General features: G+C 36.1%; 2 protein-coding genes across 8 annotated transcripts in view; one reads left to right on the top strand and one right to left on the bottom strand.

Moving 5' to 3' along the window:
• The window catches only part of FAM227B (family with sequence similarity 227 member B), a 195,121-nt gene extending 189,858 nt beyond the window's left edge, over window positions 1-5,263 (bottom strand). For 3 of the 7 annotated variants that reach the window (XM_053889079.1, XM_053889081.1, XM_053889082.1), the window contains exons 1-2: window positions 5,075-5,259; window positions 1,216-1,353 (exon numbers count right to left, since the gene is read on the bottom strand). In XM_053889079.1, coding sequence (XP_053745054.1) covers window positions 1,216-1,236 — 21 coding nt within the window. In that variant the 5' untranslated portion in view covers window positions 1,237-1,353; window positions 5,075-5,259. Of the gene's footprint in view, window positions 1-1,215; window positions 1,354-5,074 lie in introns of all 7 variants that reach the window. The other 4 variants (XR_002078047.2, XM_019442163.2, XM_019442162.2 and 1 more) reach the window with 3 other exon arrangements.
• Window positions 5,264-5,357: 94 nt separating this feature from the next.
• DTWD1 (DTW domain containing 1) lies at window positions 5,358-24,474 on the top strand. The gene is made up of 5 exons (XM_019442164.2): window positions 5,358-5,471; window positions 9,178-9,496; window positions 14,182-14,325; window positions 15,026-15,272; window positions 24,158-24,474. The coding sequence occupies exons 2-5, from the start codon at window positions 9,233-9,235 to the stop codon at window positions 24,403-24,405; spliced, it is 903 nt and encodes a 300-aa protein (XP_019297709.2). The 5' UTR covers window positions 5,358-5,471; window positions 9,178-9,232; the 3' UTR covers window positions 24,406-24,474.
• The last annotated feature ends 690 nt before the right edge of the window (window positions 24,475-25,164 follow it).

The raw sequence follows: 25,164 nt of genomic DNA, 5'->3' as shown, positions 1-25,164 counted from the left end.
AGCAGGCTCCACACTGTTAGCACAGAGCCTCATGTGGGGTTTGAACTCACAAACTGTGAGATCATGACCTGAGCTGAAGTAGAGTCAGACGCTTAACCGACTGAGTGGCCCAGGCACCCCTTTTCTTTTCTTTCCTCTTTTCTTTTCTTTCTTCCTTCATTTCTTCATTTCTTTTTCTTGAGAAGAGTTGACACGCATTACATTAGTTTCAGGTGTACAACATGGTGATTCAACAACTCTACGCTGTGCTCGCCTGAAGTACAGCTACCATTTGTCACCATACAACACTATTATAACATCATTGACTATATTCTCTATGTTGTACCTTTTATTCCTGCAGCTTATTCATTCTACAACTGGAAGCCTGTATCTCCCATTCTTCTTCACCCATTTTGCACATCCCTTTAACTCCAGCAACCATCAGTTTGTTCTCTGTATTTAAAGTTCTCTTTCTGCTTTTGTTTAATCATTTGTTTTGCTTTTTAGATTCCACATATAACTGAAATTATATCGTATTTGTCTTTCTCTAATTTATTTCACTTTATTACACTTTAGGTCCATCTGCATTGTTGTAAATGGCAATATCTCATCCTTTTTATGGCTGCATAATATTCCATTGTGCGTGCATGTATGTGTGTGTGTGTGTGTGTGTGTGTGTGTGTGTATGTATACACACATATATACATAACTTCTTTACCTACTTGTATTGGAAAATAGTACATTCCAATTAAAGAAAATTAGAAAAACAAGTTAAGGAAGTAAAACTCACACAAGTTCCAGCTAATTTCAATATAAAATTCCAAAGTTCTCTAAGGTTAGTGTTAAAAAGAGGCAGGCATAAATTAAATGGACTTCTGCTCTAAGTAGAATGTAGAAGGATGCAAAACACCTATGCTTCCCTGGTAACAACAAGGGAAACCCAGACAAAATAAAAATCTCACTTTTCTATGAGGTTAGTGAAGAGTAGTGGGTGCTAGTAAGCAGTATCGGCTACATAATTTGGAAAATGCAGAGACCCTTGTTCAAAAATTATTAAGAATTTTAAGATGGTAATATCAGACCATTAAAGCAAGTGTAGGGTCCATCTAATCATGAGGGCCTGTGCAATTGAAAGCCCATGAAGCCTTTCTACCTGGAAGCCTGGATGACCAGAAATTAAAAAAAAAAAAAAAATCCCCTTTATAAGTGAGCATAAAGCTGTGTCAGTTTCCTTACCCGGCAGTGATCTTTAACCATCCATTGAGGGAACTGTTGGTCTGCCACGGTGCAGGAACTTTGCAGAGATGAAGAGAAATCAGCTGGACCTTAAGCATCTGCATGAGCTGGAGGAAAAAACTGGAGCCTGAAAGACACCTAAATACAAAAACAAATGACTCAGACAAACAATCCCTTCCCAGACCCTATGCCTCCCTTCTGAGTTTTATCAAAAAAGCAGCAGTCCAGGAGGGGATGGAAAGATAGAGGACTTAAAGAGGCCAACACATTCTTAACATTACTTGGGCTTCGGGGCCCTGACAGAGTTGACTTCAAAGGTGAAGTAAAAATGTAAAAAAAAAAAAAATCAGTTCCAACTTCTCCCAATTGAATATTGACAAGATATAAGAGTTGGCTATGAAGAAGGAAGTTGGAAGTTGGGTTAGACACAGGTGAACTTCAATCCAATTAAAGCAAAAGTAAAGTTCAACTCAAGTCTAGGAGGAATCAAAAGATCAGTATCTCACTTTGAATGTCAAGGAGATAAAAAGGCTTGTGCTAAATTATACTTCATCCTCTATAATTTTTCCCACATAATGTCTAATACACAATAAAACAATTGAAGATGTACAAACAAGAAGTAAAATGGGACCTATAATCAAAAGAAAACACAGTCGATGGGGCATCTGGGTGGCTCAGTTGGCTAAGCATCCAACTTCGGCTCAGGTCATAATCTCATGGTCTGTGGGTTTGAGCCCCCGCTTCGACCTCTGTTCTGACAGCTCAGAGCCTCAAGCCTGCTTCACATTCTGTGTCTCTCTCTGCCCCTCCCCTCCTCACACTTTGTCTCTCTCCCTCTCAAAAATAAATAAACATTAAAAAATTTTTTTAAATAAATAGAAAAAGGTATGAAAGGTATGAGCAGAAACCAATGAAATAAAAATATGAAAACAGAGAAATCAACAAACCAAAAGTTTGTCTTTTAAAAGATGAAAAAAATAAACCCTTAGTAGAAATGAATTTAAAAAATGAAAGGAAAATGTATATGGGAGGAAAAAATGATCTGCTAGATTGAAATATTTTAATTGCTATATTTGATTATAATGCTTTACCACTTTGGCAGAATGTCTGAGAACAGATTACCAATAACTACACAACAATTTGGCTATTATTAAACAAAAGAAAGTAAAAGGTTGTATTAAAAGTTAACGTGATCATATGTGGCTCAGGGTTGAATGATATTTACAAATGTGAATTTAAACAAAAATTGAGATATTACTACATTGAGAGATGAGGGGATAAGAACGTGTACAGGTAGAGAGAGAAGGAATGTTCTTGTACCTGGGGGTGGTGTTATAAAAGAGCTTTATCATTGACTTCCTTAGAAGAAAGTCAATGGAAAATGTCTGAAATTGAAAAAATCAAAACACTGTAATATATTATGACATATGCAGTAAATAACGAAAGAATTATTAAAAAGTCTTGAAAGAATTTTCCTTTTGAAAGAACTGAGAATAGAATGCAGGGGTTGGGAACTACCAGGCTTTGGTGAAAAACCTAGAATATGTCAACTGTTAGTGCTTACCAACATGTGTATGTTTCTCTACAGTTCCCAAGCTCACATGCAGTAAAGTGGGAGGGGGAGGGATCTTTGATATGTGGGCAAAGTGATATATGCCAGTTTTTAGGGATGACCTCTAAAACTTTTGGTATGATTCAACATGCTTTCTTTCTTGTCAGATGAGCTGTGGACTCAAGTCTTAGGAGATAGTAGAACCAGTAAAAATTAAACAAAAGAACACAAGAAACAACCTGAATCCTTGAGTCTAATGTTTCATCTGACTAGTAACATCTGAATTTCCTGTGAGAAATAAAAATTTATTGTATCAAACCCCTGAAATGTTGGGGTTTTCTGTGACAGTAGTAAATTCATCATGGTGGTTTAAAAAAAAATGGCCACAATTTCCTTGACAATCTTTTGAGAAGTGGTATCTATCTATGTCCCCTTTCCTATAATCTGGACAGGTTTTAAGACACACTTATAACCAAAATAATGTGTAAGAAGTGACACTGTGTTACTCTTTGATACTGGGTCAGAAAAGAACATGTAGTTTCTGCCTTGTTCATGGCAATGCTGGACTGTGGAGCCCTCAGAAGTCTGATTACGCAGCTGCCATACTGTGAGGAAGTTCAGGCCACATGGAGAGTCTTACACACAGGATTTCTGCTAGCATTCATAGACTTCCGAGCTGAGTTATCAGAGAAAAGCTGACTCTCTGTGCCGTGCTGAACACACAATCCATGAACACAATAAAAAAGTTGTTTTAAGTCATGTTTTGGACTAATGTATTACAGAGCACAAGTAACCCAATACTCACATCACTTCAATGAATAAACAGTATCATTTGCTTTTTTTAACCTGAGCACCTGAACTAAAGCAGTTAAAGAAGAAAAAGGCATGAATTATTTATTCTTGGCTTGGAGACTTTGCTATTGTTAACTTTTTTCACCCAGGAAGTTCATCTTTCCTCCTAAAGCAGTGGCTTTCAAACTTTTTAAAGAGAAATGCACAAGAAGACATACATTTTATAAATGCACGCACCCACACAGAGGTCTTTCTTATGATGGGGTTAAGTTTCGATAAACCCATGGTTAAGTTGAAAATGTATTTAATACACCCAACCTACCAAACATCATAGACTAGCTACCGTAAATGTGCTTAGAATGCTTACATTAGCCTAAAGCTGGGCAAAATCATCTAACACAAAGCCTATTTCATAATGAAGTATCGAATATCCCATATAATTGAATACTGTACTGAAAGTGACAAACAGAATGGTTGTAAGTGTAGTGATTGTTAACCCTTGTGATGGCCTGGCTGATGTGGCTGCCCACAAGAGAATTTCATATGACATATGGGTAGCTCAGGAAAATATCAAGTTAAAACTCAAAGTTTGGTTTCTACCGAATGCATACTGAATTCACACCATTATAAGGTCGAAAAATCCCAAGTTATACCAGGGACTGTCTGCAATTTAAAACTCCATGAAATAATACTTCACCAAGTGCCATGTGCTGCCATTTCCACAGTATACTATTTCATTTTTTTAAATGTATAGTTTTGGGGTGCCTGGCTGGCTGTGTCAGGGGAGCCTGCAACTACAGCTCTCAGGGTCATGAGTTCAAGTCCCACACTGGACCTAGAACTTACTTAAAAAAATTAATAAAAATTTTAAAAACACGTAGCTGTGACTCACTACATTTCCTTGCTTATAAATGGGACTTCCACCAATGGGTCCCACACATTCCCCCTGAAAAGCACTGCTCTTAAGCCATAATCATTCTTCAAGGCCTTACTCAAGTCCAACCAATGAGCCTTTGTTGACCACTCCATTCTGAGCTCTTGTAAAATTACTACAATTTATTAGTCACATTGTGTTTTCTGTACTACCCAGGTTTTAACTTGATGTCCTAAGCTCGTCTAGCGCAAGGTTCTGTCCTTTACCTCTCACATGCTAAATTCAAAGTACTCAATAAATACAATGCTTAATATCTGGCCATTGTGTTTCTCAATCTCACAATTGGTTGGGAATTTCTTTGGGGTGGCGTAAGGAAACGTGGTTTAATAATCCACCCACATATTATGGTTAATTCCAAAATGGAAGAGTACACAAAGAGTGGTGTGTAGTTTTCAAGAGAACCAAACCATCAAGGTACACACAATGTTTCTAAGAGCTTTCATTACTACGCACCGCACGAAGTACTCATCTTGACATAGCCATAAAAACGTAACAGAACCAAGTTCTCTCAGGACTAAAATATTTTTGGAATTGGAAAAATGGAAAAGTGTCCCGTGGGATCAGCATTTTTCACAACTCACTGCAACTACACCTTGAGAGTACACTTCCAGAACCGCGTGCCACTTAAGCAGGAAACTCGGCCGGCAGGGTGTGAAGCTCAGCCTCACCGAGCGGGCCTCACTGCCCTGGGATCCTGTCTCTCTAGCAGAGAGGCTACACCGCCCACAACCCGAGAGGCTAAGGCGGGACTTCCCCCTCTAACCCCGCCCCGCGTCCCTCCCCAGCCGTTACTTTCGGCGCGGGACCTGCGCGGCGCCGGGCTCTAGCAACGGCCCTAGCAACGGCCGGACTCCTCCCTCCGGTGTCTCCCGGAAAGCGCTCCGCCGCGCCCGCGCGCGGCCTCAGCCGGGCGCGCGCCTCGGGCTCTGGGGGAGCCGAAGACGCGTGGAGCTGTGCGAGGACCCGCGGGCGGTGCAGGTCTGAGTCCCACTCCGATCCCTGGTGCGGGTCTCCTCGTCCCTCTGCGGACCAGTGGTCTGGCCTGAGCCGTGCGTCCGCAGGGAGTGGACGCTCCTTGGCCGGGCCTTATTGGAGGTTGTGCAGAGTGTCGCCTGTGAGCGGGGCCCTGGTCCCTGTGCGAGCGCTTGCATTTTTTAGGATCCTGTGGGCCCCTTGGGAAAAAGGCTTCCAAATTTTACCTCAAAACAAAACAAAAAATGTTTTCCCCCAACAATTATTTTTCAGTGGTTTCCGCGCCAAGGAAAGTCTGTTCTGGCATGCAGTCCCCAAGGAAGTATTTATTTTTTAGTGTTTGGAGTGGTTTGCGAGGGATTGGTAATCAGGGAAGGAGAAGCTAAGCACAGTGTGCCGTGCAGTGTATTTAACATAATAAGTAGTGGTTACATAATAAGCCAAGGAGTCTGTTTCTTATGTCTGCATTACTTCTTGGGAACATAGGACAAGTAAAGAAGTATATTAATACTTTTAAGATGCCAGTTCATGGAGTTGGATGATAAAATCGCTGCTTAAATCCACAGCATTTAAGTATTACTTCTGCCCGAAACCGTAGTGTACCATGAAAAACTAAGGCAAGATAGTCTGCCTACCACATGATGGATGATGTGGGAGAGGCCACTGGTCCTGCATGAAGAGGGTGGCACCTTGGGTTTTTCAAAAATGAATGTTGGACCTGTGTATATTATGTGACCAGGTTCTTCAAAATACTTAAGGAAAAAAAATTAAGGAAAAATGCTTTATCTAGTAGTGACTTGATCTACAATATATGGTTGGGGTGTTTTATATAGTATTCCATTGGAAAGTGACTGGTAGCTAGGAACTTTTAACAGTATCGTTTTGCAAAAAACATATATGTGTATATATATAATATATAAAATTTGCCATGCTGCCACTTGTACCAGGTTGCAGATGGCCCATAAAGATGGTTTGTTAGGTTCTTCAGTAGGGAGATTGATACACATGATTTCTTTTTTAGAATGGTTTTGATGTGATAAGGAATTGTGGAATTCCTCCCTTTGCGCAAGACACAGAGATAGATACGTGAGATCAGTAAAGAATTCTGCTCTTACAGAGTTGACTGCTAGGAGGGACAGCTTTGCTAAAAGGCAACTAACTACAAAAAGCAGATTTTTCCATGCTAAATAAGTGAAACCAGTAATAAATGGGCAAAGTTAAAGAGATGTTAAGAGGTTGCCATAGAACATCTAGAGTCCTGACTTTGAGACTAAAATAGAGGATTATATGCAAGGTAGAATTGATGGAACTTGGTGAGTGATTAGATTTGGGGGAAAAGAGGTTAGAGGGGGAGTAAAAAATTTGTTTTCACCCTAATTTGCAGAATGATGAGTGTACCATCAAGGCATTTATTACTTTTTTAGGAATAAATTCTTTTTATGTTTTCTCATCAATAAACCTCAAAAGAATTTGATGTTCATAAGCATGTTTTGAAGGTTGTGAATCATTACATTTGCAACAAACTATTTGTACACATTTGAGGCAGGCTATTGGCTAGGTCAGGACCGATGCCCTTGTCATGTGGTTTTGGAGACCTTTGGAGGGAACTGTCCGTAACTAACCACTTTTGGCGTCTTTTGTGTGGCCACCACAGCCATAAGTGAGTGTATAGGTGAAACGGGAGGGGGGAGCCATAAACATTTCCTTTTCACTGTCTCATAGGTATTTATGTTGTTTGATTTTGTAGAGGAAGGACATTTATATAAGGCTTCACTAATATCCATTTGGCTGTTTGGAAGGCCAAGCGGAATATAGGGGAATATTTCTGAGGCAGAATGCACTTAGAGGGCCCTAGAAAAACTCACAAGTAGTTTTCCACTGAATGTCAGGCAACCACATTGACCTTCTTGACATCCCCAGTAACTGTGTACGTCAGCCCCATATTGCTTGAGTTCTTTGATGGCATATGCAAACCTTCTAAATAGTTACTGGAACGCCCAGGAAAATGGAGTCAGGTTGAATTAGTCCAGTCCAGTTCCTTTTATAGAATGAGTCCCAGGATGAAGTAATTCAAGACTATTACAACCTAAAAACGTTTTTTCATAAGGACCTCCGGCAACACCAGAGCAAACCCAGACCAAGATTTAGGTGAAACTTAACTAGCTTCCTAAGTGCAGTAATGGGACCTCTTTTGGCTTATGACAGTTGACCTTTGGTTGCCCAATAAGGGATTTGTAGCTCCGATTTCTGGAGACTAATAGTATCTCTTCCCAGACTTTTAAGGCTGCTCCTGTCCTTAGAATGATTTTTTTTTTTAATTTTAGTCAAGATTTCTTTACCTGAGTCTGTAGATGGACTTTTAGAGATCTGTAAACCACATGAAATTGTGTGCAAAATATTGTGTCTGTGTATGCATCCATGTGAGAGGTCTAAGACTCTCTCACATGATCTTAAATGGATCTGAGACTCAAGAAAAGGAGGCAGCTTGGTAAATTTACTTTGAGTAAATTTGGCCAATATATTTTATTTTCCCAGTATATTTTAATGTATTTTTCTTCAATGACAAGCGTCTTTTTTCTTTGGGTCTCAAGCTTACTGGTATTTACAATCTATAAAAAAAACTCCTGATGAGTAATTAAATTAGTTTTACTAACTTCTTGTTGGTAAATTATGTTGAATATTATGTTCCACTGGACTTTTTGTTCACTTTCTATTTGGGATACCACAGAAAAGTTTCCTGCTGCAGTCACAGCATTTCTTCTCTTAGTGTTTGTACTCATAGTGCCTGGGGCCTCATAGTTAAACACCACAATGCCATAAGGCTTTATAATGAAAGACTCATTTTACAGCTTTGGAATGCATATCAAATCAAAAGGTCCCCAGTCTCTTTTCTCCCTAAAAAGATAACTGTGCTTACAGAATATTTGAGTAACAGTTTGGACAGCCATTATTCTTTGAAAGAAATATTTAAATGGGAAAGTAATTTTACTATTTTATCTCTAGAAGTGAAGCATCTGAATTATTTATATTTTTAAAAAGCAGTATGAAATCTTCAAGCGAGAGGACATTAGTGTTACTTTGTAAAATTTTTAAGTTTATAAGATCACACTTTATTTTTCTGGGTATGTATTTCACCTTTTGGGATAGTTTACAAATTATAATTGGTAGTAGATGCCTATCCTATTTTAGTGGATGTTTAGTTATGTTTGTGTGTGTGTTTTAATTTAAGTTGAAGAGGAATATATCTCTTAGAGCATAACCAACTAAATTTTACTGATTTCACTGGAACCTTGTATTTTCATTAGGATTTAGGTTGATATTTGATATCATGTAACATCAGTTTAAAGTCAGAGCCTACAGGGTTGAATACATTCCTGGCTGATACTAACATTAACCATTACATTCCTAAATAAAACAAGAGTCACTAAAAAATGGATTGTTGGTACCTAAGTTTTATATTTAAATAACTTTTCTAAGATAGCATCTTTTTATTTTTATGGAGGGAATGGCCCAGAAGGGTAATATATTGAGATTATTGCTTTTTAATTTTGTGTTTTAAATCATGCTAATTTAGTGGCTTAAAAAGCTTATTAACATTTTTAAATAAATACAGCAGCACACAGTTTTAAATTAAATTGAGTGATTTTCTTTGTGGAGACAAGTATAAAATATTTCCTATCTTTATTTTGCCCCCACTTTTTGTTTTTTGCAGCACACCTATGATGTATGTTTTAGAAATAGATGTTAAACTTTGGTTCGAATGAAAAATGTCTGTCAATCCACCTATATTTCTCAAAGACAAAGAAGAAAATAATTCAAAATTTGTGGAAATACAACAGTCACAAACTACTTCCATAGCTGCAGAAGATCCTCTTCAAAACTTATGCCTAGCATCTCAAGAAGTTCTTCAAAAAGCTCAGCAAAGTGGAAGATCAAAATGTCTCAAATGTGGTGGTTCAAGAATGTTCTATTGCTATACATGTTATGTCCCAGTTGAAAATGTACCTATTGAGCAGATGCCACTTGTGAAGGTTGGTAAGAAATTTAATTATTTGAAAGTAGGAAAAGAGGTTTTAAAAAGACATCGCATATATACCCGCTCTAAAATAATTGACAAGCTTGATAAATAGCGTCATTGTGGAAATGAATACTATTAATAGAAAATTTAAACTTACAGAGTGGTAAATCTATTTCTTTTTCTTGTCTCTGGAATAAGAGATTCACATTGCTAAAATACTTGTGTCTGAGTAGTATTGTTTTGAATGAAATCAATTACTTTTTCATTAATGATTATAATTCATCTAAAACATAGGAAAAAATATGGCATAAACATGAATAGTACAAGAGACAAGTATATAGCTTGCCTGAAGGAACTTCGAAAACTACTTCAAGGCCTTGGACTTCTTTTTAAAAAAACATATCCTAAAGAAACTAGGATTGATGTTTGTTTAGGTTTTTGTAGAACAAGCTTATTACCACCATCCTACACTAGGAGATAGCGCTCATGTCAGTGACCTAAACTAAGTAAACTTGAAAAGGCTACGTATTCATTGGGCCATATTATAATTGTAGTTATTTAAGTCAGATTTTAAAAAATTGATTTGAATTGATTGCTTACGCTATACTTTTTCTTGCTTACCAAGATACTCTTGTGTAGGTGAAAGGTGTATAGACCATGATATCTTTGTAATCAAAGAGTTTATTACATATATGTCAACTTGTCTAACATTTACATGAACTTGGGTAGTAAATCAAATAATGTGTAAAATTTGCTGCCTATTAGGGCTTTAGAGAGACTAAACTCTACACATGGGCTCATTAGAATTTGTTGGTAAGAAAATAAGTTGAAACTATATTCAAAAATATTTAATATGGTGACTTTAAGATTCATTTAAATTTGAAGTAGAATACTTTAATACTTATATTTTGTTACTTGGATTTCATTTTGGCTTGTATGCTGTCTTGTCAAGTTCATGGTCCCCTGAGAGGTCTAAAATCACACTTACTTACAGGCTATTGGAAAGTTTACTGGTCAAGAAGAAATAGGCATGGAATCTAATCAGCTTCATAGTTACCTTAAAAAAACTGAAAGCTTGAGGAAAATAATTTTTTTTAAGTTTCCTATTATCTTGCAAGAATGTTACATTTCAAAGTATAGCTTTTAAAGTATACACAGAATTATTCTATCTTCTGTTCATATCATAGCCACATAAAGAGAGTATCCTTTTAGAAGTTTTAAGATGTATTGTGTTCCAAAGGATTGAAGATCAGAATAATAAAAGTCATTAACATACTGACTTTTCATAGAAATTTAAGAATAGAGGATTATTTTCCAAATCAGTGACTCAAAACACTATGCCAAGGGTTTGATCAACTCTAAATAGCCTACCGGATCATGCAGAGTTTTTAAAAGTGTTTATATGTTAATGGCCATATATAAAACTCAGTATGTTAACATATATTAATAGTAATAAAAACTCTGTAAATTTTTATTTCTAATGTTTACTTTATTTTTACAAATCATTCAGCATTTGCTTTTAGATAGCCTGCTTGGGAAGGAAAGACGACTACATGATGAGTAAGTGCCTCCCAAGCTTTAAAGTTTAGTCTATGGAATAAATTCATAAATACTGATTCTTTTCATGCAGAATATGATTTTTTTTAATGTCATGAGAAATGCATAAGTAAAAGATGCTCTTGGGTATTTTTTAAAAAAGGAGGCCCCCCCCAAAAAAAAATCATGAGGTAAAAGAAATCTTCATCTTCAGTAGAGTCCTAGAATTTAATTTTTTTTTTTAAGGTTCATTCATTTTTCAGAGACAGAGTGTGAGTGGGGTTGGAGCAGAAAGAGAGAGGGAGACACAGAATCCAAAGCAGGCTCCAGGCTCTGAGCTGTCAACACAGAACCCGACACAGGGCTCGAACTCACAGACCACAAGATCATGACCTGAGCTGAAGTAGGAGGCTTAACCGACTGAACCACCCAGGTGCCCCTAGAACCCTAGAATTTATTTTATTTATTTATTTATTTATTTATTTATTTATTTATTTATTTTTTAAAAATTTTTTAACGTTTATTTACTTTTGAGACAGAGAGAGACAGAGCATGAACAGGGGAGGGCCAGAGAGAGGGAGACACAGAATCTGAAACAGGCTCCAGGCTCTGAGCTGTCAGCACAGTGCCCGACGCGGGGTTTGAACTCACGGATCGCGAGATCATGACCCGAGCTGAAGTCGGCCGCTTAACCGACTGAGCCACCCAGGCGCCCCTAGAACCCTAGAATTTAAAAGACTCTTTTTTGGGAAAGTTGATAATCACACAGGAAAAGGCTTAGGGTTCCTGCTAATGGCATTTTAATAAATTGGGGCAGAAAGATTTGGTAAATCTTTTATAGGAATTACAGGTGTTAGAGAACAGATGTTCTTTATGTATTTGAAAACAGAACATCTCTACTTGAACTATGGTAAACACTGCTGGTGTTACTCTGTACCCTGTCATTATTTAAGAAGTGTCTTCCTTTAAAATGTGTGAACTAGAGTACAAACAGTATTATTTCCACAATTTGATCTGTGCTTTTGTTTCATAGTATCAGAAACTTCAGGGACCTATACTGGGTCCCAGGATACTTCTTGAGCACAAAGTTTGCATAATTGTCTTATACTTGTAGAATTTAGTCCATGATAGGCTAGGTACATGACTTTTAAATATATGAGTAACACTCTGTGTCCTTGATGTAAATGGTACCCTTCAGACATAGCCAGCTAATCAGAAATGTCACCTTTGGAATTTTCAGCTCTACTCATCAGCCATAGAAGAAAGTCAGTTTTACTAGTAATAGAATACTTTGTCACAATGTGCTTTCTTTTTCTTCTTTCCTCTTTCTATCTGCCCTGGGCTAAGATAATGCTGACCTGGGACTGAGAGACCCTGGGGAAAGGGAATGTAGTGTCAGCTGAGACTGAGCATCATGAGGAAATTCTGACGTAGAGTTCAGCCAGAAGTAGACTGATGTAAAATCATTTGTGAACTGCCTACTTAAATGGTAAATTTTCTATAACTAGAAGTTGGTTTGGTGATTTGAAGCAATTGGCCCTAATTGGTCACTAGGCCCAAGTGGGGAGGGAAGGAGATTTGGCGTTTGAAACCCTAAATTGAAAATTACTTGGGGTACATATTTATGGCCCTTCTGGGATATATACCCTCCTTTTCCACACAGTCACCCAGAAAAGTAAAGTATGTGCAGTTGGGACCATCTAGTAGCGTGCGGCAACTGCTCCTTTAAAAACCAGCTCTAGAATTAATGATACGTACAACAATATGGATGACTCTCAGAACAATTATTCTGAGTGAAAGAAGTCAGATGAAAAGAGTACATACCATATTTGTATATTAATTTATGAATGACTATTTCAGTAAAAAATACATATTCAAGAACCAAAAAAAAGAAACCCCAACAGAAAAAGAAGAGCATATACCATATGATTTCATTTATATAAAACCTTAGAAAATGCAAACCTATAGTGATAGCAGAGCAATCATCATTGCCTAGGGACTGTGAGTGGTAGTTGATGGGGAAAGGGGAAGGAGGGAGGCACAAGAAGGCTTTTGGGGGGCGACAGATAAATTTGTGATCTTGATTGTGGTGATGAACTCAAGGGTGTTAAAATTCATTATATTGTATACCTTAAATATGTGGCATTTATTATACCTATTTTATCCCTTTATTAAAGCTATTTTTAAAAACAAAAATAGTTTTGTACTCCAGGGTAAAATAACTTGCCCCAGGGTAAATACCTAGAATCCTACCTAAAATCCTGTTTTGGGTAAAGCGGAAGCTGGAAGAGTGTTTATCATAACAAATAAATCATTTATAATCAGTGAAGAATCCAACTTAGAGTTTCTTATATGTTATGGGGGGGATATGACTTGGCTTTCATTTTCAAACTCCTGACTGTAGCACCTGTATATGCATTATGCAGAAAACTAAATCAAACAAGTCGGTGAAATGATAGTAAAATCTCACTCAAGAAATGCAAGAGAATATTATTTTTACAAAGAGGCAGGACATAATCCATAACAAAGAAACTTTAAGGAAAATAGAGAAAATTATTTTGAAGAGAGTTAATTTTTATATAAAGTGTGCACCTCTTGGACCTGTTACTTTTTCCAATTGATGATTATTTCATTTTTGCTGTGAAAGGCCACTGATGAGAATCATGATGTTCACAACAAAGGGTAATACCTTTGATCTCGAAGGACATGTAGGGAATAAAATTTGACTTGAAGTTTAGGTGTGAAGCCTTTGCCCAAACTTATATTTCCTTTTATTGTGTCATAAAATTAACAAACCTAGAGTTTATAGAAATTATAAAAAATGTTCTTGGCACAGATACTGAAATGCAAGGAATTGGGCTCCCTGCCTATGTAACGTAAATGAAAATGACCTTGAAACTTTGCTTTAAGAGCAGATTCTATGTTAAAGGAGTTGGAAATAGTTGTTTAGTATTTGATGAACAATATCAAGGAAGAAATTTGGGTTTGCTTTATGGCTCTTAGAATTCTTAATATTCTAGTTTAGAAATGTATGATTTTCAAATTATATTTGTAGGAGCTTAGTGTGAATTTACTATTTTAGCCTTAAAGATTATTTTTATTAACATAAAAATTAGAATTTTTATGTTTGTTGTGTTGATTTCTCTTTTTTTTTAATTTTAGCTTCCACTGAAGATTGACATCATTAAACATCCAAATGAAACAGATGGCAAAAGTACTGCTGTACATGCAAAACTATTAGCACCTGAATTTGTAAATATTTACACGTATCCTTGTATTCCAGAATATGAAGAAAAGGACCATGAAGTAGGCAGCTTATTTTTTTACAACTCTTCACATTAAGTCTAAAAATGAATTTTTTTAATGTTTATTTTTTTTTTGAGAGAGAGAGAGTCAGAGTCAGAGTGTGAGTGGGGGAGGGGCAGAGAAAGAGGGAGACACAGAAACTGAAGCAGGCCCCAGGCTCTGAGCTGTCAGCACAGAGCCTGATGTAGGGCTCAAACTCAAGAACAGAGAGATTATGACCTGAGTGGAAGTTGGATGCTTAACTGAGCCACCCAGGTGTCTCTAAAAATGAATTTTAAATTCCATTACCTTTATAAGCTTACTTGAACATAATTTAATATTCTTCTTAATGACCTAGAGTTATTTTTTTATAGCAATAAACATACAAATTATTTACTTCATTGGTATCTTCAAAGATCAAATGATTTTAGATTGTTAAGGCTTTTTTGAATCTCGTCTTTCCACTTTATATAGTTTTTCTGCATTATTTCTTCAGGTTTTTGCTTACTGCCAATATTACTGTCCCTGCTTTTACTTTCTTCCCTCTCCATTTTCCTAACTATAGTACATACAGATCTAATTTGATACGAACTAAGAAACCATATTATGAACATAATGGGAACATATTCAACGTGTTTGTTTCTTGTCAAGTTTTAAGTCAGAATTTATTCATTTCAAAGATCATAATAGCACACTGCTAACTTAAGTTTCTTTGCTTTAGGTTGCACTGGTTTTTCCTGGACCTAAGTCTATTTCAATAAAAGATCTTTCTTTTCATCTGCAAAAAAGGATTCAAAATAATGTTAGAGACAAAAATGACCCTGAGAAGCCATCTGTTAAGCGCAAGAAAACTCAAGAACAGGATTTAAATGACAGCAAGGGCCAAGACACAACACTGAAAAAAATTATATTTATCGATAGCACCTGGAACCAAACAAACAAAATATTCACTGATGAGAGACTTCAAGGTAAGAAAAACAAATTTTTTGTGGATTGCTCTGTCTCCCAACTTTCATTTAAAAAAACTTCAAACCTGCAGATTATTGGAAGAATTGCACTGAATACCCATACATTTTGCCACATTTGTTTTATTCTCTATTATATGTGTGTTTATACTTAGATATATCATTCATTTTTGGTTGAACTGCTTGAAAGTAAGTTGCAGACTTGGCAACACTTCACCCTTAAATACCTAACTGTACATCTTTTAAGAATAATTGCAAAGTCACAATACCATTATCACTCTAAGCAAATTAACAAAAGTTCTCTAATCTGTAATACAGAACATAGTCCGTATTCACATTTCCCTAATCGACCCAAAGTATCTTTTGTAGCTCTTTTTTCCTTCATATCCCATGTAGTTATTAGGCCTCCTCAGTCTGATTTAACATAGAGCTTCTCCTGTTTTTGTTTTCTATGACTTTGGCTGGCATGAGGAGGACCGGGCAGTTGTCTGAATGCTCCATCATAATTAGATTCACTTCAGTATTTTTGCAAGGATACGTTGTGATAAGGATAAATCTAGGGTTGTCCATGGCAATTCCAGTTTATACTTGTTCTGATATGATTATTAACAGCATTCCCTTTCATTCTCAGAAATGAAGCTCTTTAACTTACTAATTATATGATTACCCTATTCATAGGTAAAGTTATATACTTATTGCATCAAATCAAGAGGCATATAATGTAAGTTCCGTTATTGGTAACAACTTTAATTAATTAAAGTGGTGATTGCCAGGTCTCCCCATTATAAAGGTTTGTTTTCTTCTTTGAAACTAGTAGTAGTAACCTGTGGGGTGACGCTTTGAGACTGTAAACTGTCTATTTCCCAACTGCTGTTCACTGAGTGGTTTTAGTATTCATTGATGACTTGCCTAAATCAGTATTTACATCAAGGATTGCAAAATGATGACATTTCTTTTACATTTGTTAGCTGGCTTTCTTATGTAAAGAACTCTTCTCCACACCCCCCTTCTTTTTTTTCACTCTCCCCCTGCCCCTTTTTGAGGTCACTGTACATTTTTAGATTTCCTTTTAGTTCATCATACGTAATATGTTGTGATTGTATCTTTTTTGATGCCCACATTGTCTCAACTTTTGCTAGTGGAGGCCTTCAAGCCCTGTCTGTGTCATAGCCTCATTAGTCTTTTCTGGTACAACAGGATGTCCCAAGTTCACTTGTACTTTTTTCCTGCCCCAGATCTAGAACCAATGATTGATTATACAAAGGAGCTGTGGTTCTTTTTAGTGGGGACTAATATTAGAAATCAAGAGCTGGTAAATTTATTACAACTTGGATGTCATTGCTACAGTGGATAGAGCCAAGGAAAATGCACATATATCATGAGTTCACATGGATAGTTCCAATTCCAAGATTTAACTTCCCAGGGATTTTCTTTCTTTTGTTTTACCTTTGTATTTCTCTGTCTCTTAGAGTGAAAAGTTTAGTTCCTAATGAAATGGTTTAAAAGAGTTTCTTCACTTGCCCAACTAGCACAGCTAGTAATTTGAAGAACAGGAACTCATGTTACCTCTCTTGTTTACTTGCACCTTACTTAGTTCTTCAGGGTTTTTCAGTAGTTTCTCTAAATACTTTAGATTTATTTCCAGCTCTTGATAGCTTTGTTTGTGTACATGTTTGATTAGAAGGCAAGAGAGCTACCCAGTTGGTTTTAGACAGTTGCCAAAACAGTTTCAACCTGGGAGACCCTTTCTCAGGCTATTGTTAAAAATGCACATCACCTAGAAAAGAAAGTTTATAACACTTCTTTGGAGTTTAACTTGTGTTAACTAATCTCAAACTAACGTGAGTGACAATACTAGATTTAATTTACATAGTTCATACCTCTGAGGTCAACATACACGTTGGTAAGATTGCTTTGTCATTCTGATTGTGTGCATACCTGTGTGTTTGTTGGTGAGAATGATAAGCAGAAAGATAGAGACAGAGAAATTGTGTGTGTGTGTGTGTGTGTGTGTGTGTGTGTGTGTGTGTGTGAGAGAGAGAGAGAGAGAGAGAGAGAGAGGGAAGGGGGGGGGAAGTGGGAAGGAGAGAGACAAAGAAACTACAGAGTATAAGACCTAGAAGAATCTTTTTGCTGATATTTAATAGAGGGATGGAGCCCTAAGGCCCGACTCTTTGGAGCACTCCCTGCCACACTGCATTGGATGGTTACAGCAGCACCTTATTCCTCAGTTTGAAGATTTTTCTGAACTACTTTCTTTACAATTATCTTATATGGTAATTGAAAGGATCAAATGAAAGAACATGAGTGAAAGCAGTTAAAAAAACTATAAAAGGAATTATTGAGGCACAATTCAAAAATCTGTTTTCAGAGTGTTCATATTTGAAATTAAGGCTTCAAATCAGATTTGTACCAAAATTTCTGTTATTCCTTTCCAGATCACATAGTAGGTATCCTGTATTTTTAAAAAGGGATTTCTTAATTCCTTCAAAACCATGAAATCTGCATGTCCTACTTCAACCCCTCTCCCTTCTAGTGCCTTATTGCACCACAGGGACTACTTCAGACTTTGCACATACTTAACAATCTCTGTATATGTGAAAAAACAGTTTCCAGAAAAACCAAATTACTTCCTCAAGACACAACCCATGTTTGCTATAAATCATTGCCTTTGGGTTTTAAAACACTTTATCATTTGATGGGATTAAACTGAACAAACCAGCTTTTTTTTTTCAATATATGAAATTTATTGTCAAATTGGTTTCCATACAACACCCAGTGCTCATCCCAAAAGGTGCCCTCCTCAATACCCATCACCCACCCTCCCCTCCCTCCCACCCCCCATCAACCCTCAGTTTGTTCTCAGTTTTTAAGAGTCTCTTAAGCTTTGTCTCTCTCCCACTCTAACCTCTTTTTTTTTTCCTTCCCCTCCTCCATGGGTTTCTTTTCAGTTTCTCAGGATCCACATAAGAGTGAAACCATATGGTATCTGTCTTTCTCTGTATGGCTTATTACGCTTAGCATTACACTCTCCAGTTCCATCCACGTTGCTACAAAGGGCCATATTTCATTCTTTCTCATTGCCATGTAGTACTCCATTGTGTATATAAACCATAGTTTCTTTATCCATTCATCATGAACACACCAGCTTTAAACCTCAGATAAAACCCTCAAATGTAATGTATTGGAAATTGTTTCGGTTATCTTATGAATGCAGAGGTTAAGAATCTCTTTAAAAATGTAGAAACATACTGTTTTGCCACATTTTACAGAGAAATAGCTCTGAATGTTTTACTCTTGGCAAAATAAAACATTTGAAGGTTGAGCGCATAATTTAATCATAAAATGTGAACTTACACGTGAAGAGTGATATAACATTCTTGAAGATTCACCATAGGAAGCCTTAGAGGAAGGTGGTGAGGAAGGATGGTTACTTTTGTTGGAGAGGCAGTCCAAATTATAAAAACTGGGATTATATTATAATTTGTTTTATGGGTACCTGGGTGGCTCAGTCAGTTAAGCATCCAACTTCAGCTCAGGTCATGATTTCATTGCTTGTGAGTTCGAGCCCGGTGTCAGGTTCTGTGCTGACAGCTCAGAGCCTGGAGTCTGCTTTAGATTCTGTGTCTCCTCCTTTCTCTGCTGCTCCCCATTCATGCTCTGTCTCTGTCTCTGTCTCTCTCTCTCAAAAATAAATAAACATTTAAAAACATTTTTTTTAAATTAGCCAGCCATCTCCCTTCATTTTGACTGTATTGATATAATGTTTAAAGTGACTTCTTTTTTTTAGATTAAAAGCATTGCCTGAACTGTAATCAGTGTGTAAGTGAGTGCCGTATCATATACTGCCTCATTCAGTCCTCACAACGACAGTATGAGGATAGCTCAAGATTTTTACTCTTACTTTTCAGTTGAAGAAATTCAGGCAATAATTTTGAAGGGAAAAGCCATTTATAATTATCTGCTTTAAAATTCTGCTAAAAAAGATTTGCTGATTTCATCATAAAATTATTGATTGTCAAAAAATGCTAGCAAAAGAATTTTTTAATATATGTGTTGAGCTTTTAAAAATAAATATTTTCTATATAATCCCATGCCTGTGTTTTTCAGTGTGTTTTCAAAGGTTCTAAATACTTCTAAGAAAATCTTTAAAACAGGATGGATTAATGGTAATAATCACTAACTCTTGATTTTTATACTTAACATTTTAGAACATATTAGGTGTATTAGAAACCAGCATTATTTAATAGTTACTTTTGGTTTGTTTTTTAGAAATTGCATTGTGATATCAAATCCTATGTTAACATTTTAATTGTACTAATTAGGACATTTTCAAATGTTTGCCTTTACTTCTTGGATATAGTTAACATTAATACAAATAGTCAAAAGAGTTTGGTTTGGGTTGTTACAACTTTTGTGTATCTTTGAATCAAAATTATTCACACTGAAATATTTTCAGGGCACCTGGGTGGATCCATTGATCAGGTCATGATCTCACAGTTTGTGGGTTTGAGCCTGGCATCAGGCTCTGTGCTGACAGCTCAGAGCCTAGAGCCTGCTTTGGATTCTGTGTCTCCCTCTCTTCTGCCCTTCCCTTGCTCATACTCTGTCTGTCTCTCTCAAAAATAAATAAAACATTAAAAAAAATCAAATTGGAATATTTTCAAAATACCCAGGTAGAATACTTTAAAGGTTGTGATTTGTCCATTCATTCAGTAATATTTGTTGAACACCTGCTCCTGGATAGGTGATGTCCTAGATTGGGGAATAGAAAGGAGAATAGAGCAATCTCTTTACCCTCTAGTTGATCACAGTGGCTATTAGTTAGGGTTGTGTCTCCCCATATGAAACAGAAACCCAGATGGAATCTTAAAACAAGTAGTGAGTTTACTTTTCATGGGTAAAAGTCCAGAAATAGGTAGTCCAAGCTATTATAAGGACTTCACAATGCCTATAAAGATTCATACTCATTCCATTTTATTTCTCCATCACTTTAATCCTTGTAAGATAGCTGCTAGGTCCCAAGACAAACCATATATATTCCAGTTGTTATATGCCCACTGAGTCTGGCTCTTTCATTGAAAAATAAATATATAATATAATAATAGCTTTCTTGGAATTTCCTCCTAGGAGTTTTCATTTTTCCTTCTTTGGCCAGAATGGTTCACATGACCACTCTGGCTATGAGTAGAGCTGGGACATAGTTTTTATTTTTAGCTGGACACTTGCCATACTGAACAGGATTGAGGTTTGTTAATATTGAGAGAAGGAGAACATGAATATTGAGAAGATAGTGGACATTGTCTGCCATGTAATCTATTACAGGAGGCAGACAAGTAAGCAGGTAAGAAAATTCAATAAATTTTAGATGCAGGGGTAGCATTGAGGAGACACAATCCTGTTCTTCATGGATTCCCTGAAGGATTAACTGTTTCTGTTGAAATCTTGATGGATAAAGGGCTGAGGCCTGGGCAGTTCAGTCAAAGGGAATGGCATATACACGAAGATATAAAAACATCATTTTACATTCAGGACACTGAAAAAGTTGAATACGGTGTAGAATGTGTACGTATATAAGAATGGTAGGAGAAATAACTGTGAAGAAATACAAACTGTGAATGCCCTTGAATATCATGCCTGGGAATTCGGTCTTTTTTTCCACAGGTGCTATGACATTTGTAGTGAATTTAATGCCAGACATTGACATGATTAGCTTTGTATTGTAAGCCTAATGGGAAGAACAGGGCTGGGACCTGACTTCTGGCTCTCATTCTGCCACTAAATAGGCAAAGGTGTTATTTATATTACTTTTTAAACTAAGTTATAACACATGTGAAAGAACATATATATATAATATAATGTTATAGCACATGGTGATATAATGAATAATTAAGAACCCAGGCACCAGAATTGTATCAATAACTTATCTACCTATGTTCTTCCCTGCGTGACTCCCCTTCTCCCCTGATCAGAGGTAACTTTTCTCCTGAATTATGTTTTCATCATTCCTTTGTGTTTTATTTATATGCATCAGCTTTCATAATCTTTGTTATTTAGTTTTTTATTTTGACCTGCATGTTGTATTCCCGGGGACCTGCAATCTAAAGTCACCATTTTGTTTCTAAGGTTTACCCCTGTTGTTACATGATTAACTCTAGTTTATTCATTTTCACTGCTGTGTATTATCTGTGTGAATATACTACAGTTTATCTAGTCTCCTATTGATGAAACACTTAAGTTAATTCTAGTTTATGCTCTTACAAATTATGCATCTGCGAATACTCTTATGCATGTACAAGGTTCCTTAAGGAAACATACCTTGAAGTGGAATCGTTGGGTTGTTGCATATGAGAATGCCCACTTCTACAAGGTAATGCCAACTGTTTTCCAAAGTGTGGGTATACAGATTTATACACCCGTCATTAATGTATAAGAGTCCCCATTGATCCATGATGCCTCCTATCTTGGTATTGTCAGATGTTTGATTTTTGCCAGTCTAGCAGGTATAAAGTGGCATCTCATTGTGATCATAATTTGCCTTTCCCTTAGTTAATAATTGGATTGAGCATCCTTTTGTTCATTTATTTGGCCACACGCATCCCGTTCTGTGAAACAATTATGTGCATCTTTCTAATTTTTTAAAATTGATTTGTAGGAATTCTTTAGATCTACTAAAATGTATATAATAATGTTTTGAAATATCTCCTTGTAGCTTATGACTCATCTTTTAAATTTCTTTATGGTATCTTTTGAGGAATAGAAATTCTTGATGTAGAATTCAATCTTTCATGTTGAGCACTTGCTATGTCTTGTATAAATCCTCTCTACCCTAAGATACTATATTTTTAGTAATTTGTTTATTGATTTTAAAAGTATTTTCTCTGTAAGTAATGTCAATTGTGTTTCTTCCTTTCCAGTTCTTACACATCTAATTAATTTATTGTTTTTTTACTGTGTCAGCTCAGACCTCCGGGTTGACCCTCCGATGTTGAGGGAAGCCCTGTAGACAGACTGTAGAGGTCATCCTGTGTTTCAGTCTCAGAATCTTTTACATGGAGGGTTTCATCTATTCATGTTTGCTATGAGTATTGATATTTTGGGATGTATTTCTACCATCTTAATTTTATTTGTCCTGTTGTTTACTTTTTTTGTTGTTGACTTTTTTTCAAGTTTTTATCTTTTTCCATTCTGTAATATTCCTATTTTGGTTCTTTTAGAAAATTGTACTCTGCACATGCAACTTATTTTAAGTCAAACAGTATTTTAAACAAGATTTTAACCTTCACTTTTGAACACGCTAAGCACTTAGCAGACAATGTTTGATTCAACTTCCTCCTTGTTCACTAAGTTACTGTTATTTTCTTCATTATTTTTGTTCTGTCCTTTATCTTCAGCCCACAAATTAGATATGGTTATTGTTTTTGTTTCATTCAGGTAGCATTTATTTGGATTTGCATAGATGTTTATTGTTTTCTTTGCTCACTTTTCCTTTAACCCAGACTGTCTTTGCTGAAATACATTCCTTAGCAATTACTTTCATTTGGTTTCCTGTTGGCATGTGTTCAGTTTTTGTTACTTTACTAATGTTTTCATTCCTGTTATTAATATATAGTTCTGCTGAGTACACAATTTGAGGTTGTTAGTTTTTTCTCTTGACACTTTGAAGGTTTTATTCTGGAGTCTTCAGTACTTTACTATTGCTGATAAAAAGTCTCCTATCATTCCCGTTACCATTCTTTTGTATATGATCTGCCACTTCTTAATCCCTGCTTTAAAAATCTCTTTAACTTTGCTCTTTTGCAGTTATTCTGTTGTGTGATGGATCTAGGCCTTGATTTCTGTAGATTTATTCTGCTTGAGATACATTATTTCATGGATCTGTGGCTTTGCATTTTTTAAAATAGTCTATGGAAAAGTCATGGACATTATCTCTTTAAATACTATCTCTCCTCCATTCTCTGTTCTCTCCCCCTGCAAGTCCTATGTAGACATTTGATCCTCCTTATCTCTTAAAAATCTTAATTTTTTACAGTATTTTATTTCTTGTCATTCTTTGCTGCATTTCTGAAGTAGCTTTTAGGTTAAAGAGAGGTGTGATAGTAGGAAATCATTGGAACTCAAAAGTTCCTTATCTGGGTAGGGAGGCTCATTTTAATACTCCCTTCTCCCTTTAATACTACTTTCTCACTTTGAAATAAATATGCTTTATAAAAAGTATAGCAAAATAAATATAATGTGAATCTAAGTAGTGGTCTAAGGTGCTAAAAGCATTTTGGGTTTGTATGTTGACATCTGAGTTTTAAGAGGTCAAAGAACTGTTCTGTGATTTCATGAATTATTTCCTCTTTAAATGCACAGGAGTAAGACATTCTAGCTGACTGTGTCATTGAGGCCTCACGTACAGATGTGGCAGAGCCAAAGAAACAACATTAGGTACTCTGTTCATGAATATATAGCCAAAAAGTGATAATCCAGAAGTCAACTTTAACTATATTAAGGACGATTAACTTGCCTATCTCTCTCAGTGAGTTTTAGAATGATGTTTGAAATGTCAGTTAATCAAGGAAATGAAACCTTCTGAATATTGGTGAATTTAGTCCTGTCACTGGTTAAAATGTAAAAAGACACTGGTAGATAGAAAATAGCATCTTGATTACTTTTAACTCATGGTTGCAAGTTCTAAGATTTATGTATAAGATTTTGTTCTGTGTTTTATATTGCTTCTGTATTTACCTTAATGCATTTAAGAAAATACCCTATTTGGTTGGGGTTAAAGGAACTTGTCTATTCTCTTAAAAAAATTCTTAAAAATAATTAAGAGAAATTATCATTATTGTGCCAGATCCTGTGGTTAATAAAAAATATTTATACTTATTTGTTTTTGGCAGGACTGTTACAAGTTGAATTGAAAACAAGAAAAACTTGCTTTTGGCGCCATCAAAAAGGAAAGCCAGACACCTTCCTTTCCACAATTGAAGCTATTTACTACTTTCTAGTAGACTACCATACTGATATATTGAAAGAGAAATACCAAGGACAATATGACAATCTCTTATTTTTCTACTCTTTTATGTACCAGCTGATAAAGAATGCCAAATGTTCTGGAGACAAGGAAATGAGAAAACTTATCCATTAGTTTTTAAAAAGCTACTTATGTCATTTTATTTTGCTAAAAATCAATAAACCTTTACTTGTGCTTTGTTTATTCTTAGGAAATATTAATGTATAGTGTCTGTTAGATCACTTGAGAAAATAAGGTTTCATTCATTTACCTCATTTTCTAAGGGAATTTTTAGAGATAGTATTGACTGAAACACTCATTTCAGAAGTTATTTGCTCAAGTTGGGTATATCTCAGTTCATTACTACATTTTAATATATGTTATGTTTATGTAATTAGATATAATAGTTGTTTAGGGATCTTCATATTTTTCTGTCTATATCCACTACCACATTTGGAGGTAGATGGGATCAGAATCTCCTCACTGAAAATGAAGTCATAAATACTTGGCTTGAGGTTTGTGGCAAACATAGGCAGAACTAGACTTGCAACTTTAGTGGCTAGGGCTGTTTCTGTAAGTCCACACTGCCTGTAATGGACATTTGTTGCTTTTTACATTTGCCTGACATCTTTTTTAGGCAGAAATTACTGGCAGTCATGTCCTACCATGGGTAAGGACATATGACCCAGTTTAGCAAACGAAGTGCCTGGTGGTTGAGCCAAGGATGAGCACATGACCCAGCATCCTTTCTGACAAGTGATGTGAGTGCTGTAGGAGATAGGGTTTATTCTTCAAAAAGCAATATGGTGCACAGATTCTAGAGCTAGCTACTTGAATCTAAATCTTAGCTTTTCTTTTTCCTCTTACCAGTCATATGTCAGTTGCTTCATTTCT

The sequence above is a fragment of the Panthera pardus genome, unplaced genomic scaffold (genome assembly GCF_024362965.1).
Source record: "Panthera pardus isolate Hobbes unplaced genomic scaffold, ASM2436296v1 HiC_scaffold_24, whole genome shotgun sequence".
Classification (NCBI taxonomy): Eukaryota; Metazoa; Chordata; class Mammalia; order Carnivora; family Felidae; genus Panthera; species Panthera pardus.
Note: the sequence above shows the minus strand (reverse complement) of the source record. Positions and strands in the feature narration are given on the sequence as shown.